Raw genomic sequence first — 18706 nt, forward strand, 5'->3', positions numbered from 1 at the left:
AAATCAATATATTGCATTGGGCAAATCTGTTGCAAAAGGCCTCTTTAAAGTGTTAAAAAACAAAGATGTTACCTTGAGGACTAAGCTGCACCTAACCAAAAAAAAAAAAAGCCATGGTATATTTAATTGCTCCATATGCACACAAAAGTTTGATAGTGAATCAGGAAGACTGAAGAATTGATGCCTTTGAATTACTGTGTTGGCAAAGAATACTGAATATATCACGGACTGCTGGAAGAGCAAACAAATCTGTTTTAGAAGAAGTACAGGCAGAATACTCCTTAGAAGTGAAGGATAGTGAGACTTTGTCTGGCTTATTTTCAACATGTTATCAGGAGGAACCAATCCCTGGAGAAGGACATCATGCTTGGTAAAGTAGAAGGTCAGCAAAAAAGAGGAAGACTCTAAACAAGATGGATTGACAAGTGGCTGCAAAAATGGGCTCAAACATAACAAGACTGTGAGGATGGTGCCAGACCAGGCAGTGTTTCATTCTGTTGTGCAAAGGGTTGCTATGAGTTGAACTGACTCAACGGCACCTAATAACAACACTGCAGTGCAGAATCCCAGCTTGAGAAACACATAGCACTGAGGAAAAAATTATATTGGCTAGAGAACGCCCAATATATCCCTTGATCCTTCCTCAGCCAGACTAGCATGGTACGTTATTTCTTTCGCCACATGGTATCATGCTGAAAGGCTGAGAAAGGCTTAAGTTGTTTACCAGCTGTTTTAGTCATCTAGTGCTACTATAACAAAAATACCACGAGTGGATGGCTTTAACAAAGAGAAGTTTATTCTCTCATAGTCTAGTAAGCTAGAAGTCGGAATTCAGGGCACCGGCTCCAGGGGAAGGCTTTCTCTCTCTGCTGGCTCTGGAGGAAGGTCTTTCCTTGGTCTGGGGGCATCTCAGTATGGGAACCTCAAGTCCAAAGGATGCGCTCTGCTCCCAGCACTGCTTTTTTGGTGGTATGAGGTCCCCATGTCTCTCTGCTTGCTTCTCTCTTTTATCTCAAAAGAGATTGGCTTAAGACACTATCTAATCTTGTAGACCTCGTCAGTATAACTGCCACTAATCCATCTTACTACATCATAGTGATGGGATTTACAACACATAGGGAGATCACATCAGATGATAAAATGGTAGACAATCATACAAGGGAATCATGACCTAGCCTAGTTGACAGACATTTTGGGGGAACACAATTCGATCCATGACACCAGCCAAATGCTTTGGTGGATGAACATACCTGGCCCAACTTCTGGATTCTTAAAAAGGTGATTATCCTGGACTTGAACAATGACATTCCCCAATAAATACAGGCAAACCACATAACCTCACCATGGCTCATGTGTGAAGTGTCACTACTAATACTTGCCTCCAAACATTGTTATGAGGATTAAATGAGGTATCAGATAACAAAGTGCTTAGACTAGTAGCTTGCACCTAACAGCAATCAAGAAAAGTTGTTATTATTATGATGATGGTCTCATTACCATGGAGATGGATTATGAAAGTCCAAGAAGAGAGCTTCTCTCTTAAATTTTTAGTCACTTAACAATGCATGTACCCACCGATCTCACAGGGACTCCTCTGGCACCAAAGGGAAACCAGCAGTGGATGTATTTGGAATGGCAAATCACTCAGGTTGTTTTCTTTTAAAAGCTTTGCCGTCTTCTTTCTTTCCAACTCTCCTTCCCCCCAAGCAAAGCAAGGTACCCACACCTTGGAGTACAGTAAAAGAAACCTATGCATTTGCAATCTGAGAATGTTCCCAGAAGTCACCTCCTCCAGCAATAAGTCAGCCCACTAAAACATGCCTCATGCCTTTTAGGAAGCTGAAAGTTCTTGAAAGCCCAGTGGATGAGCGTGAGTGTCTGCACTTTTGAGGCCATCACGTACATACTCAATAATTTAGGCTCACACTGACAGCCTGATGCTCCCCAAAGCCCCAAAGAATGGAGTTTAAGTTACAGTTAAAGTCAAACATAAACAAACAACCCAGCAGTAGCAGCAGCAACAGGAACCACAAAACATCCTGGCTTCTTGGCAACTCACGACTTACCTTCATACAGCCAGTCACTCAGGCCATTGTAAATGACTCCTTCCTTCCCAGTAGAAACCACACGTATCACCTGCTTCCCGACTTGTGCACAGTAGTAGATGTTATTTTCAAAGATAAATATCTAATTTGGAAAGAAAAAACAAACACATAGTATTAACCAAAAACGTGGTTATGAAATAGAGTGGTCTTAAACAAAAAAAATAAAGAAGGAACCCTGGTTGGCTTGGCTGCTAACCGAAAGGTCAGCTGTTGGAATCCACCAGCCACTCCATGGGAGAAAGGCGAGGCAGTACGCTTTCGTAAAGATTTACAGCCTTGGAAACTCTATGGAGTAGTTCTACTCTGTACTATAGAGACACTATGAGTAGACAGCAATGGTTTTTTCTTTTTTTTTATTGAAATCAGCAATATGGTTTTCAGTTTCTTGTTGTATTTATTTGATAGTACAAAGGTAGTCTTAGGATCATTTGGGGCTCACCCACAATCAATATAATTTATATTTAAGTACTAATCAGAGACAAATTCCACATGGTTCGCCCAATTTTCTTACCACCATGACTGGACAATTTATGATTTGATACTTTTGGTTATTTATTTATTTTAATTGTACTTCAGGTGAAAGTTTACAGAGCAAATTCGTTTCTCATTAAACAATTAATGTACAAATTGTTTCGTGGCACCGGTTGTTTTTTTTTAATGGCTTTTTAAAATTTGTTATATTATTAGCAATTAGCATAGTACTTGTGTGTCAATAACTGTATATAAGTTCCATAGAAGGTAAATTCCAGTAACTGAGATAAGGTACTTAGCATCATGCCTGCCCCCACAGCAAGCTTAGCATACAGAAATAGGCTGGGGTTGGGGACCCTGGTTCGGCAATGAAGGAGGTTCCTACCCATCAATTGATCCTCATCCCTACACAGAGCTAGACAGCAGACATGGAAGATTTTTAAGATGAAAATTTTGTCCCCCAGGAAGTTACAACAAGCTTGATAATATATTAATATACGCACAAAGTCATTCGGCCAAGATCAACCAGGGCTGAAGAATGTGGTTCGGACTTTGAAGTGAAGTGCTGACGGCAAAGACTTACATATTCATCGTTGCTGCCTTTCCATCTGTTCTAGTCATTCCTCATCAAGGCTCTCTGATTAAGCCACCAACCTTCACGAAGCCTTCTTTTGTGCTAGGTCTTGTCCATCTACACTATGCTACCCCAACACATTGCCTTGAGCCCTTTGCTTTTACCTTATAGACTCCATGATTATTACATAAAGGTCTAATATTAGCCCAACTCTCCTGATTAGCATTGCCCTTTCTTTTCTCTTTTTTGAACATTTTATTGTGCTTTAGATGAAAGTTTACACAGCAAATTCATTTTCCATTCAATAATTCATACACAAATTGTTCTGTGACATTGGATGCAATCCCCATAATATGTCAGCACTCTCCCCATTTCCACCCTGGGTTCCCTGTTTCCATTTCCCCGATTTCTGTGCCCCTCCCTGCCTTCTCGTCTTTGCTTTTTGGCAAATGTTGTTCTTTTGGTGTCACATAGTTGATTGTGCTAAGGAACACATTCCTTATAGGTGTTACTGTTTATTTTATAAGCCAGTCTATTATTTGGCTGTAAGGTAGCCTCCAGGAGTGGCTTCAGTTCCAAGTTAGAAGGGTGTCTTAGGGCAATTGCCTCAGGCATTCCTCCAGTCTCTATCAGACCATTAAGTCCGGTCTTTTTTATAAATTTGAATTTTGTTCTACATTTTTCAATCATTCTAACTGGGACCTTCTACTGTGTTCTTGATCAGAGCAGTTGATCCTGGTAGCCAGGCACCATTTAGTTCCTCTGGTCTCAGGCTAGAAGAGGCTGTGGTTCATGTGGGCCATTAGTCTTTTGGGCTAATTGCTTGCTAGAGTCTTTGGTTTCCTTCACTCTCCTTTGCTCCAGATGGGAAGAGTTCAGTTGTTGTATCTTAGACGGTCACCTGTAAGCTTTTAAGACCTCAGACTCACTAAACCAGGATGTAGAACAGTATCTTTATGAACTATGTTATGCCAATTGACCTAGAGGTCTCCTGAGACTGTGGTCCTTAGCCTTCAAGCTCTGTAGCTCAGTCCTATGGGGTGTTTATTTATGTCTAAGAAGTTTCCGTAACTGTGACCTCTATGTGCGCTAATACACATATATATGTATATATACATATATATATGAAGACCCACAGCACTTACAAATATTTATGCATAAGGGTGTACTCTCATACATCCTCCCATAAAAACTCACAAATAATTGTTTATTACTGTCGTTGCAGGATTGTATACGTTACAGTAACGTACTGTTTATTCTTGTGTATCTCTCAGTGTCTTCCTTTGCCTTGGTCATGTACTGATTTCCTCCATATTGTGTACTGCCTTTCCCTTCACCAGAATTAACACATATCTACTATCTCCCTCATACTCTCATCCCTGGTGACCATCAAAGAATGTTTCTTTTTGAGTATAAACCCATTTTTGACTTTTTATAATAATGGTCTTATTTTTTATACAATATTTGTCCTTTTGTGATTGACTTATTTCACTCAACATAATGTCCTCCAGATTCATTCATGTTGTGAGATGCTTCGCACACACATCATTATTCTTTTTCGTTGCGCAGTATTCCATTGTATGTACGTACCACAATTGGTTTATCCATTCATCTGTTGATGAACACTTGGGTTGTTTCCATCTTTTTGCAATTGTGAATAATGCTGCAAGGAACATGGTTGTGCATATGTCTATTCGTGTCACAGCTCTTGTTTCTCTAGTAGGAGTGGGATTGCTGGATCATATTGTATTTCTATCTATAGCTTTTTAAGGAAGCACCACGCTGTTTTTCATAGTGGTTGTACCATTTACAGTCCCACCAGGAGTGTATAAGAGTTTTAATCTCCCCATAACCTCGCCAGCACTTGTTGCTTTCTGTGTTTTTTTGATCAGGTCATTATTGCTGGGGTGAAACAGTATTCATTGTAGTTTTGATTTGCATCTCTCTAATAGCTAATGATCAAGAACATCTCTTCATGTGTGTATTAGCTGCCTGAATGTCTTCTTTGGTGAAGTGTCTATTCATATCCTTTTCCCATTTTTTAATTAGATTGTTTTTTGTTGAGGTTTTTTAAAGTATTCTATAAATTTTAGAGATTCTACTCACCAGATATATCAGTGCCCAGATTTTTTTCCCAGCCCGTAGTTTCTCTTTTTTAATCTTCTGGTGAAGTCTTTTAACGAGCGTAAGTATTTAATTTTTAGGATGTTGCAGTTATCTAGTTTATCTTTTGCTGTATGCATAAATTACGGCCCCTAACTTTGTTCCTATGTTTTCTTCCATGAGCTTTATAATTTTAGGCTTAACATTTAGGTCTTTGATCTATTTTGAGTTAGTTTTTGTGTATGGTGTAAGGTATGGATCCTGTTTCATTTTTCTCTAATTTGATATCCCGTTTTGCTAGCACCATTTGTTAAAGAGACTATCTCTTTCAAGTTTAATTGGCTTTGACCCTTTGTCAAAGATCAGCTGTCCACAGCTGGATGGATTTTATTTCTGGATTTTCAATTCTGTTCCATTGGTCTATGTGTCTGTCATTGTACCAGTATCAGGCTGTTTTGACTAACGGGGCTGTAGAGCAGGTTCTGAGATTGAGAAGTGTGAGGCCTCCTACTTTCTTCTTCTTCTTCAATAATGCTTTAGCTATCCAAGGCCTCTTTCCTTTCCATATAAAGTTGGAGATTATTTTTTCCATTTCTTTGAAAAATGTTGTTGGAATTTGGATCGGGATTGCATTATATCTGTAGATTGCTTTGGGTAGTATTGACATTTTCACAACGTTAAGTCTTCCTGTCCATGAGTGGTATGTTTTTCCATTTATGTAGGTCTCCTCTGGTTTCTCACAATAACGTTTTGTAGTTTTCTTTGTGTAAGTCTTTTATATCCCTAGTTAGGTTTATTCCCAAATTTTCTATCCTTTGGGGGGCAATTGTAAATGGTATTGTTTTCCTGATTTCCTTTTCAAAGTTCTCTTTGTTAGTAGAGGAACCCAGCTGATTTTGTATGTTGATCTTGTACTTTGCCATTTTGGTGAACCCTTCTATTAGTTCCAGTAATTTTTTGGTGGAATCTCTAGAATTTTCTCAGTATAGGATTGTCAACTGTGAATAAGTATACTTTTACCTCTTCCTTACCAATCTGGATATGCTTTATTTCCCTTTCTTGTCTTACTGCTCTAGCTAGGGTTTCCAGTGCAATATTGAATAAGAGTGGTGATAAAGCACATCCTTGTCTGTTTCCCGTTCTCTCCATTGAGAATAATGTTGGTTGTTGGTTTTGTACATATGCCCTAAATTATGTTGTGGGATTTCCCTCCTATTCCTATTTTGCTGAGTTTTTACCAGGAAATTGTGTTGGATTTTATCAAATGCCTTTTCTGCATCAATTGAGATTATCATGTGATTCTTTTTCTTCGTTTGATTTATGTGGTGAAGTGTGTTGATTGATTTCCTAATGTCGAATCACCCTTGCATCCCTGGTATGAGCCCCACTCAATCAGGATGTATTATTTTTTTGATACGCAGTTGAATTCTATTGCTTAGAATTTTGGGGGGAATTTTTGTGTCTATATTCATGAGGGATATTGGTCTGTAATTTTCTTTTTAGTGGTATCTTTGCCTGGTTTTGGCATCAGGGTTACGTTGGCTTCATAGAATGAATTAGGAAGTATTCCTTCCTTTTATATATTTTGGAATAGTTTGAGTAAAATTAGTGTCAACTCTTCTCTGAATGTTTGACAAAATTCTCCGGTGAAGCTACCTGGGCTGGGGCTTTTTTTGTTGAGTTTTTTTTAACGACCTCTTCAATTTCTTCTTTTGTTATGAGTTTGTTCAAATTTTCTACCTCAGTTTGTGTTAGTTTAGGTAGGCAGTGTGGCTAGAAATTTGTCTTCTGGGTTTTCAAATTTGTTGGAGTACAATTTTTCATAACATTCTGTTATGATTCTTTTTATCTCAGTTGGTTCTGTTATAATATCATCTATTGCGGTTCTTATTTTCGTTATTTGCATCTTCTCATTCTTTTCCTTTGTCAGTTTGGCCAGTGAGTTTTTTTTTTGGGGGGGGGGGTTCTCAAAGAAACAACTTCTAGTCTTGTTGATTCTTTCTATTGTCTTTCTGTTTTCTGTTTAATTTATTTCTGCTCTAATCATTATTATTTCCTTTCTTCTGGTGACTGTGGGCTTCTTTTGCTGCTCTTTGTCTATTTGTTCTAGTTGTAGTGTTAAGCTATTGATTTTGGCCCTTCCTATTTTTTGATGTATGCTTTTATTGCTATAAATTCTCCTGTGAGCACTGCTTTTGCTATCTCCCAGAGGTTCTGATAGGAAATGTTTTCATTCTCATTGGATTCTAGGAAATTTTTTTATTTCATTTTTAATTTCTTCTATTACCCAGTGGTTTTTAAGCAAGGTGTTACTCAGTTTTCATGTATTCGATTTTTTTCTCCCTTGTGCTTCCTGTTATTGATTTCTAGTCTTATAGCACTGTGATCAGAGAAGACACTTCGTGTTATTTCAATGTTTTTCAATTTATTGAGGCCTAAAATCTGGTCTATCCTGGAGAATCATCCACGTATGTTGGGGAAGAATGTGTACTTACTGCTGTCAGGTGGAGTGCTCTGTATAGGCCACGTTGGTTGATTGTGTTATTTAGATATTCTGTGTCTTTGGTGATTTTCTTTCTAGTTGTTCTGCCCTTCATTGAAAGTGGTGTGTTAAAGCCTCCCACTATTATTGTGGAACTGCCTATTTCTTCAGTACTGTTAAGAGTTTATTTTATATATTTTAGAGCTCTGTCATTTAGTGCATAAATATTTATTATGGTTATATCCTCTTGGTGGATTGGCCCTTTAATCATTACATAATGTCCTTCCTTGTCTCTTATGATGGATTTTGACTTAAAGTCTATTTATCAGAGATTAATATTGCCACTCCTGCTCTTTTTTGGTTACTGTTTGCTTGATATATTTTTTCCATTCTTCGATTTTTAACCTATTTATGTCTTTGTGTCTAAAGCGTGTCTTTTGTAGGCAACGTATTGATGGGTCTCGTTTTCTATCCATTCTGCCACTCTGTCTCTTGACTGGTGCCTTTAAATCATTTGTATTCAGAATTATCAACAGATTATGAATTTACTGCTGTCATTTTGTTATGCTTTTGTTTTATTTTGTGGCATTGTTTCTTTGTTCCACTTAATTTTCTGTCCTGACTTCCTTTTGTTTATGGATTTTCTTTTCATTTCCTTTGTGGTTGTTGATTTTGTATTTACTGAGTCTTTATAATCTTCTTCTTTTTTATTTTGGTGAGTAGGTTTATTAATTTTTTTGGTTACTCTGAAATTTACCTTTACCTTCCTAAATTTAAAACTGTCTGTTATTTTCTTGATATCACCTTGAATTCCACTCCATATGGAAGTTCTTTAACTACACCATTCATTCCCCCTTTTTGTTTTGAAGTATCACTGTTTACAAATTGATATCTCTAGTTCCCTGTTTTTTGGTTTTGTACCTTTATTTTGAAGTTTCTTTATCTGGGTTGGTATCTGATGTTGTCTTGTGTCTTAATCTCAGGTTGTTGTCTGATCCTGTTGGTTCTCTATCTGAAGGACTCCCTTTAATATTTCTTGTAACATTGGTCTGGTTTTTACAAGTTCCCTTAATTTTTGCTTATCTGGGAATTTCCTAGTTTCACCACTGTATTTGAGAGACAATTTTATTACATAAATGATTCTTGGTTGGCAATTCTTTTCTTTCAGGGTTTTATATATGTCATACCATTGCCTTCTTGTCTGCATGATTTCTGCCGAGTAATCAGAGGTTAGTCTGATTGGTGCCCCTTTGTAGGCGATATTTTGTTTTTCCTGAGCTGCTGTCTTTGTCTTTGATGTTGGAAAGTTTGATTATGATATGTCTTGGTGACATTCTTTTGGGGTCTAACCTGTACGGGGTTTGTTGAAGTTCTTGGATAGAAACCTCATCTTTCACGATACTAAGGAAGTTTTATGTCAGCAAATTTTCAAAAATTGTTTCTGTGCCTTTTTTGTTTTTGTCTCCTCCTGTTCTGGAATTTCAATCATGCATAAATTGTTCACCTTGACAGTGTCCCCCATAACTCTTAGGCTATCTTCATTCTTTTTTCTGATTCTTCCTCAAACAAATTAGTGTCAAGGGATTTCTCCTCTATTGCACTGATTCTCTCTTCCATTGATTCAATTCTACTTCTGTGTCCTTCCACTGAGTTATCTATTTTTGATATTTTGATGTTAATCTTCTGGATTTCTAGTTGCTGTTTTTGTATGGTTTCTAATTATCTATTTATTTTGTTCTTGTATTGTTTTCCTGAATTCTTCTAGAGTTTCTTCTGTGTTTTCCTTGTTTTTGTCTGTGTTTTTCTTGATCTCTTTGAAGATTCTATATATAAGTCTTTTGAATTCCTTATCAGATAGTTCCATTACCATTTATTCACCAAGAAGGTTTTCTGCTTTTTATTTTGGTCACTTGCTGAGCCATCTGGTCCTGCTTCCTTCTATGATTTAATGTTGTCTGCTGTCTGTGAGGCATTAAGGTGTTATTTTATTGATTGATTGTACATTTGTTTGCTTTGTCCTGGTTTTTGTTTGTTTTGTTTTGACACATTAGGGCGGCCAGGGTAGGTGTGCTCCACTGGTTGACAGTCTGGTGGCACAGGAGCCCTCACCATCTATCTCTGGGTGGGTGGAGCAGCAGTTGGCAGTGTTAGCATGGGTCTGTGTTCACTGATCATGCAAGGCAGCTGAGGGTGGGTTGGGGGGGCATAGTATGCTGTCTGTTGTCGAGTGAGTGGCATGGGAGTGGGCAATGGCACTGGCTGAGTGAGGTGGCAGGTGTGGTGAGTGTGGTGGGCAAGGAGGAGTGCAGGAGAGCACTCCCAACTCACCAGGTTGGTGGGTGGGGGTGGGTGGCAGGTGAGTGGAGGCACAAGAGTGCACACTCTGCTGCTCTCTGGGTCAGCGGGCTGGGGTGGGTAATGGGTGAGTAGGGGTGTCGGGGCACACTCTCTGCTGCTCACCAGGTCGGTGGCCTGGAGTGGGTTGCAGGTGAGCAGGGATGTGGGAATTGCTGCTCACTGAGTCAGCAGACAGGGAGGGGTGTGTGGTGGGCAAGCCAGAGCACAGGAGTGTGCTTACTGCCACTCACTGGGTGGGCAGGTAGTGTTGCAGATGGGGCTGGGGGGGCTTTATTATGGTCACCAGTTGGGTGGGGTGACGGGGGTATTGGGGTTCCTGCTGCTAATGATCAGGAGGGTGGGGGGGGTTCATGCTCTTCTGGTCAACACATGTGGGTACCTGGGTATTTCCTGTTAGCTGCAGCCAGCAGTTGGGACCTGGCCCCAACCAAGTGTGAGGAGTGGGTAGGCTGCCCTGAGTCTGGTCACATGGGGGACCTCCTGCTGATACTCTATGGATCTATTACTTCATGTGTGCCACCTACCCTAATGGTCTGGGACCACCGCTGGTGAGTAGATCTGTCTCTGGATCCAGGCTCCCTCCCTACTCTGTGGATGACAGGATCCCTGGAGTTCTTGCTCTCTTTCCTGTACTTTCCCTTCTTAGATCCAGAATATGTCCCGTTCACCTTGCTTCACTCCAGGTATGTCTACACAGGTTCTCTGTCACTTATTGGGAATGCCATGAAGTTGCCTTCCTGTCTACTTTTGGTAATTTTAACATCAGTTTGCATCGACTCTTTTAGCAATCCCACTTTTCCTGCAATTAAGTTGGTGGGGTGGGAGAGTAGAAATCTGGGTTTTTCGTTGAACATTCATTAAGAGTTATTTATGAAGCACCCATTTTGTGTCAGTCAGTAGGGAGCACAGCGATGAATGAGGTGGAGCGTACATATGTGCTTTTATTCTATTTATAGTCTGGTAAAGAAGACAAGCTTCAGTAAAGGGATGTGGAGCTCTGGAAACACTGAACAGAGCTACCTATCTTAGGCCAAAAGACACAGATGGTCTCCTTGAGAAAGTAATTTTTAAGCCGAGGCCTCATTTATGAGTAGGATGCAGAAAGGAGGTTAAGAAGTCAGATTCTACAGGTGACACAGCTTGAGCAAGAACCAGAAGGGAAGAGAGGGAAGGGGGCACTGGGGGAACTGGGAAAAGCACCCTATGAACTGTACTGAAAGATGCAAAAGGGAGAAGGGTGAAAGATGATGCTGGAGAGGTGGGCAGGCACCAGTCCCTGGAGGGTCTCTGAAGTCATGTTAATGGTATGCTAAACCTAGAGGCACCTCAGAAGAAAGGCCTGGTGATCTACTTCCAAAAAGTCAGCCATTGAATACCCTGTGGAGCACAATTCTACTCTGACACACATGGGATCACTATCAGTTGGAGTCAATTCAACAGCAAGTGGTGGTGATAATGGAATGACAATAGGAAGGCTTGACAAGTGTTTATGCTGGGGAGCAAGGTGATCAGACATGTGTCTTTAGAAACTGAGCCTAGGAACAGGGTGGTGATTAGAAGAGAGCAAGATTATAAACACTAAAACCCATTAGGAACCTGTTGCAGTGGTCAAAGGGAGTGATGACAATGGCCTGGACTAGAGTGTTGATGATGAAGATGGAGGGAAGTAAACCAATTGAGGGGGTAACTAGGAGAATCCACTGAACAGGAGTGCATTGAGGTCTGGGGTGAACTTGTGAGGGGAGTCAAAGATGGATTCTCAAGTCTTTATCTTGGGCAACTGGGTGATGGTGACCCATTTGCAGAGTTTGAGTATCCGGGAAGATATACTTCTGACGATGAGCAAGTAACAAACTTCTGGGGAGAGAAAGGAAGATGGTCTAGCGGGTCTCAAACTTTGACGCACATTAGAATGACCTGAGAGATTTCAAGAATCTTAATGGCCACTCCAACAGCCTATCCCAATTAAATCAGAAGTTCTAGGGATGGAATCCAGGCATCGGTATTTTTTAAGAAAACAGTCCAGCTGATCCCAGTGTACAGCCAAGTTTAAGAACAGTGGCCCAGGGTATATCGAAAGTCTCTTAAAGCTCTTAAACTATAATTTAACCTACAAAATATTTTGACCCCAGAGGTCATGGTCCCCAGACTTTCTGCTTGCCCAAGACAGGAACCATTCCCAAAACCAACTCTTCAGTCAGGGATTGGACTGGACTATGGGAAAGAGAATGATACTGGTGAAGAGTGAGCTTCTTGGATCAAGTAGACACACAAGACTATGTGGGTATCTCCTGTCTGGAGAGGAGACGAGGGGGCAGAGGGGGTCAGAAGCTGACCAGATGGACACAGAAAGAGAGAGTGGAGGGAAGGAGTGTGCTGTCTCATTAGGGGAAGAGCAACTAGGAGTATATAGCAAGGCGTATATAAATTTTTGTACGAGAGACTGACTTAATTCGTAAACTTTCACTTAAAGCACAATAAAAATTAAACAAACAAACAAAAGAAAAACACTTGGCCCTACTATAAAACACTGCTGAAAGAGATTAAAGAAGACTTAAATGGAAAGACGTTTCATGTTCATGGATTGGAAGACTTAATATTGTTAAGATGTCAGTACTACCCAAAGTGATCTATAGATTCAAGGCAATCCTGATCAAAATTCCAACAGCCTTCTTTACAGAAATGGAAAAACCAACAGTCAGCTTTACATGGAATGGTAAGAGGCCCCAAATAGCTAAAGCAATGTTGAAGGAGACAAACAAAGGACTCACACTTTCTGATTTTAAAGCTGCTGAGGCTGCTTATATACAACAAGAAACCTCATTTGGTTTCTTGGCTTGGAGGTTTAGGGTCATAGTATCATGGGACTTCCCAGTTAATTGGCCTAATAACATGTTTAAGGCTTCTTTTCTACCTCCTAGTTCTGTACTCAGTGCCTAGGGTCTTAAAAGCTTGCAAGCAGCCATCCAAGGCACAATTGGTCTCTGTTTGCCTGAAACAAAAAAGGAAGGAAAGTCAGGAATAGAGAAGGAAATGGAATGCATGGCTAATTGCCTCCATGAACACTGCTTCCTTTGCTTTGAGATCAAAAGAACTGGATGGTGCCCGGTACCATTACTGAACATTTTGATCAAAGATTCCATAGATGAATCCTGATCAAAAGGGGGACACTGCAGAATAGAATTTTGAATTCTCAGGGACTCCAGACTTCCTGGAGCAATGAAGTTTGGATGAACCCCTGAAACTATTGCCCCGAGATAATCTTTAAACCAAAAAATCCCCTGAAATCTTAAAACCAAACAAGAGTTTAGCTTAACTAGTAAAGAATGTCTGCCTTGAGCATTATGCTTTTTTTTAAAGAACTATCTATATGGGATCAAACTGACAACAGTAACTCAAAAGATTAGATAGGAACCCCAGGGAGAAGTGAGTTTATGTTAATGGAGGAGGAACAACTCAGGAAAGGAGGGTGAGAATGGTTACACAATTTGAAGAATGTAATCAATGTCACTAAATGGTACGTGTAGAAACTGTTGAATTGGTATATGTTTTCCTGTGTATACCCTCAACAACAACAAAATAAATAGAATTATATTAAAAAAAATATTGTCTTCTCTGAGGGGTTTGTCAATTCTGCCATGAGTTTTCTCTATCTAAATTCTTTGCCTTTCTTCCCTATGTGTACTTCAGAACACGATGCTGGTCATACTCTGGGAATATCCAATGTCTACAGAAATTGACCCATGCAGATCAAGAATAGGAATTGAACCAGCTTTTTTTTTTTTTTTTTAGAGAAATTCTAGAAAAAATACTGCCAATGTTATTTAAGAGACTCTTGGATGAAGGTATTTTATGCGGTATAGGCAGTGGGGTAAATACTAAAAATTTTTATTGAAAACATACAAAAGTCGGTTTTCCCAGATCCTTCTGTTGGAAAGACGGACCTAAGAGCACTATCAAGTATTAGTTTTCTGCTCAGGCCTCTGGCTTTTAAAGCATTCACTTCAACCAGAAATGAGCTGGAAAGCTTCCAGAAACAAGTACACGTCCTAATTTAATTTCAGCATGTGTTCTTATGAGTTTGTCTAAGGATAAGATGTATTACTAAATTTTAACTTGTTTTTTACTTTTTAAGCTTAGGACGGATTTTTTAATCAAATCAGACTATTACCAACTAATATTTTGAGTAAGTAAAATCCTCTATGATAGATATTAAATCCTTTTTCACCTAGGCTTCATTTTTAATGGAAGGAAAACAAAGAGAAACACATTACAAAGAAGAGTGCATTTTGCTTTGAAAATGTTTTACATTTTCCTTTTGCCATTCATTTTAAGGTATACAGTTGAGTATAAAAGGTGATAGAAGGTATCCAATTTTGTCTGTGGTTATGCAATGGTAAACACTGGATGACAAGGCTATACTGGGGTGCTTGCCTTGTCAAGGTCAAATATTGGGGTGAATGACTGAACTCTTCACGGTTCTTCCACTGCCAAGCACGCAGCTGGCACTGAGTTCAGGCTCCCATTTCAGAGTTTCTGCTTCCTCCAGGAGCTCTGCACCTACCAGGTGTGGCAGGTGCTGCCTGGAGTGGTCTGTGCACTCTGCCCAATCCCTCACCCACCCCAATCCACAGCAGTTCTCTGGCTGCAATTACCTCCTTACAAACACAGCTTGCTGCACAGTATATGTTGCCCTGGCCTAACCCAAAAGGATGGTCTAGACAAGGAATATGGGAATTCTTGTAAGATTGCCAAGTATGGTAGAAATTACTAGAGGCATTAAAGTGTATGGAGATGTCGATGATGTCTAGTCCCTCATTGGCTGGGGGATCTGGTCTGTGTGTGTGTGTCTCTAAGACAGAAATCACTTAATGAATGTTTTGTATGTCCCAGACACCTTGCTGATGGTAAGTCTTCACCATAACAATTAACACTAAACAAAAAATACAAAAATAAACAAACAAAAGAAACCCCAAACAGAATTAACATAAACTTCTAAGATGAAATCATATATGTAGTCTTTTATGACTGGTGTGGTGTAGTAGCTAAGAGGTATGGCTGCTAACCAAAAGGCTGGCAGTTTGAATCCACCAGGCGCTCCTTGGAAACCCTATGGGGCAGTTCTCTGTCCTACGGGGTTGCTATGAGTCGGAATCGACTCGACAGCACTGGGTTTGGTTTGGTTTTTCTTTCACTTGGCAGGTTTTCAAGATTCACCCATATCATAGGATATATCAGTATTTTTTTTTCCCCTTTTAAGGCTGAATAATATTCAACTGTATGGCTATATCACATTTTTTAATCCATTCATCAATTGATAGATACTTTATTCTTTCTACTTTTTGGCTATTATAAGCAATGCTGATATGACCACTTGTGCACAAGTTTTTGTGTGCACGTATGTCTCCAATTATCTCAAGCATGTGGCTAGGAGTGGAATTGCTAAGGCTGTATGCTAACTTTATGCTTAACTTTTTGAGGAACTGTCAGACTGTTTTCTACCGTGGCCACACCATTTAACAATCCCACCAGCATTATATGACGGTTCTAAATTCTCTGCATCCTCTCCAACACCTGTTATTGTGTGTCTTTTTGATTATACCCATCCTAGTGATTGTGACGTGGTATCTCATTGTGATTTTAATTTACATTTCTCTGATGGCTAATAATGTTATCATATTTTCATGTGCTTATTGGCCGTTTATAAATCTTTGGAGAAATGTCAATTCAAATCTTTCACCCATTTTTAAAACTAGGTTGTCTTTTTATTGTTGAGTTCTTTGTATTTTCTGGATACAAATCCCTTATCAGATATATGACTTGCAAATATTTTCTCCCATTCAGTGGGTTGTCATTTCAATTTCTTGACAATGTCCTTTGAAGCACAAAATATCTTAATTTTGAAGAAGTACAACTTACGTATTTTTTCTTTTGTTATACTTTTGAGCCATATCTAAGAATTCATTGCTAAATCCTACACCGTGAAGATTTACCTCTAATTTTTTTTCTTTTAAGGGTTTTATGGTTTTAGCATATATATTCAGGCCCTTGATATACTTTGAGTTAATTTTGTATATAATGGCAGGCACCTTTTAAAACCAAAAAAAAAAAAAAACCAAACCCAGCGCCGTCGAGTTGATTCCGACTCGTAGCAACCCTATAGAACAGAGTAGAACTGCCCCATAGAGTTTTAAAGGCTTTACAAATATGAACTCGCTTACTTTTTAAAACAATCATATGGGATAGGTATTATTACTCTTGTTTTGTAGATGAAGAAACTGAGGCACAGAAAAGTTAGTAACTGTCCAACAGCTAGCTAGTCAGTACGGAGCTGGGTTCAAATTCAGTGGCATGGAAAAGTGAAACAACTTGCTGAAGGTCACCCAGTTAATAGAAGGAGGAGGCAGCGCTGGAGCTGCAGCATTCTGGTTCGACCTTTAGCAATTTTGGTATGTTGCCTCTTTTTGCCTCTTTTTTTTTTTTAATTTATTGTGGTAAATATATATACATACACATATTTACCACTATATATGTATATATGTGTGTGTATATATACATGTATATACACACATATATACATAGAGAGAGAGAGGGTCCTGGTAGTACAGCGGTTAAAATACTTGGCTGCTAACTTAAAGGTCAGTGATTTGAACCCACCAGCCTCTCTGTGGGAGAAACATGAGGCAGCCTGCTTCTGTAAAGACTGACAGCCTTGGAAACCCTATGGGGCAGTTCTACTCTGTCCTATAGGGTTGCTATGAGTTGGCATAGACTCAACAGTAATGGGTTTGGCTTTTTGTTTGGTTTCATATAACTAAAATTTTCCATTTTAACCATTTTTAAGCATACAATTCAGTGACTTAATTACTTTCGCCCTATTACACAGTGACCACTATGTATTTCCAAAAGTTTTTCACTCCCCTAAACAGAAACTCAGTATCCCTTAAGCAATAACTTTCCCTTCCTCCCTTCTTCTATCCCCTTATATCCACTAATAAACTTTTTCTCTATGAATTCGCCTAGTCTACATATGTCATATAAGTGGGATCATACAGTATTTTTGTCCTCTTATGTCTGACCTATTTCACTCAGCATCATGCTTTCAAAATCCATCCACGCTGTAGCACATATGGGAACTTTATTTTGCCGAATGGCTGAATGATATTCCACCATATAGACGTACCACATTTGGTATGCAGCCTCTTGAGAGCAACTTGTTAAATAGATGAAAGAAATGATTTTTAAACAGAAATGCACCAAAGAACTGTGAACACCTTTTAAGTCACGAATGGCACCTCAGACATTCCCTATGGCCACCTCTTCTTTTAATTTTTTTTTTTGGTGGAAGTATATACATTCGAAGAAACACCAATCCAACAACTTCTACATGTACAATTCAGTGACGCTGATTACATTCTCAAGTTGCGCACTCTCACCTTCCTTTTGCACATTATTCCTCCACTGTTATTTTAAATCTACTGCCCCCTAGGTTTCCCATCCAACCTTTTGAGTTGCCATTGCCCATTTGATCTCACATAGACAATCCTCTATGCTCAAACCAACACTATCCTCTGAAGTCCTTGTTTGAACCAAAAAACCATCTTATCTTAATTAGTAAAGTACGCCTATGGCCACCTTGTTCTCATTCAGAAGGAACCTTATACCAGACTCACTTTCATGGACACTCAGAGGCGACAATGTATGGGGGCGGGGGAGGGGGTTAGTTGTCACAACATCATCATCATCAGAACCTTTCTAGCAGATACAACAGCCATTGTATCTGCTCTCTTCCCGATCTGGTCTCTTATCTGAGTTTATTCGGGCCAAAAGCACAGTCAGGAGCCCTGGGGGCCGGGGTCTTTCTAGCTTCAAAACCCTATCTGTTGGAGATCCTGCTCCCAGGCACAGCTCCTGGAATCTACTCTGGTTAATGGTCTGTAACCTCCCTCTCAGGATGGCTTTGATCCCCTGTGGTAGCTCAGCTGGGCTCTCCAGGGCTGCACTAGAGGCTTAGGGAAATGTTGTGGAACAACACCACCCCTCCACTCCTCCCCTCCTCGACAATTAATTCTGTCTTCCTTCCGTGAAGGGCTCTCTGCAATCCCAAGCTGAGCACTCCGCTCTCTGCTCTCTGACCTTGGTTCTTCTTTCAAGAAAGTTTTTAAAAAATAATACTCTCAGGTGCCCAAGCAATATTAAACCAAACCAAACCCATTGCCATTGAGTCAACTCAGACTCATGGCAACCCCATGTGTGTCAGAGGAGAACTTTGCTCCACAGGGTTTTTAATGGCTAATGTTTTGAAGTAGATTGGCAGGCCTTTCTTCCAAGGCATCTCTAGGTGGACTCAAACCTCCAACTTTCGGTGGGCAGCCGAGAGCGTTAGCCACCTGCACCACCCAGGGACTGCCAAAATAATAATCAGATGTAAATAAACCACAAGAAAAATAATAAAAAATAACGTATTCAATGGGGAAGCAGGATTTTTCTAGTGAGGTAAGAGACACTTCACCATTACTATCCCGAATACCCAAGCTGCAAGCTTTGCCCTGGCCCATCTTCCTCCTGTCAGCCTGTGAACACCCCATCTTTGTCCCCTCCTGGATACCTTCA

At 39.8% G+C, this 18706-nt stretch overlaps 1 protein-coding gene across 2 annotated transcripts in view; it reads right to left on the bottom strand.

The window, feature by feature from the left end:
- The window catches only part of DPP6 (dipeptidyl peptidase like 6), a 1223128-nt gene that overhangs the window by 198898 nt on the left and 1005524 nt on the right, over positions 1-18706 (bottom strand). For both annotated transcript variants that reach the window (XM_049862671.1, XM_049862670.1), the window contains exon 8: positions 2067-2187. In XM_049862671.1, coding sequence (XP_049718628.1) covers positions 2067-2187 — 121 coding nt within the window. The remainder of the gene's footprint in view (positions 1-2066; positions 2188-18706) is intronic.

Source organism: Elephas maximus, chromosome 20, assembly GCF_024166365.1.
Source record: "Elephas maximus indicus isolate mEleMax1 chromosome 20, mEleMax1 primary haplotype, whole genome shotgun sequence".
NCBI lineage: Eukaryota > Metazoa > Chordata > Mammalia > Proboscidea > Elephantidae > Elephas > Elephas maximus.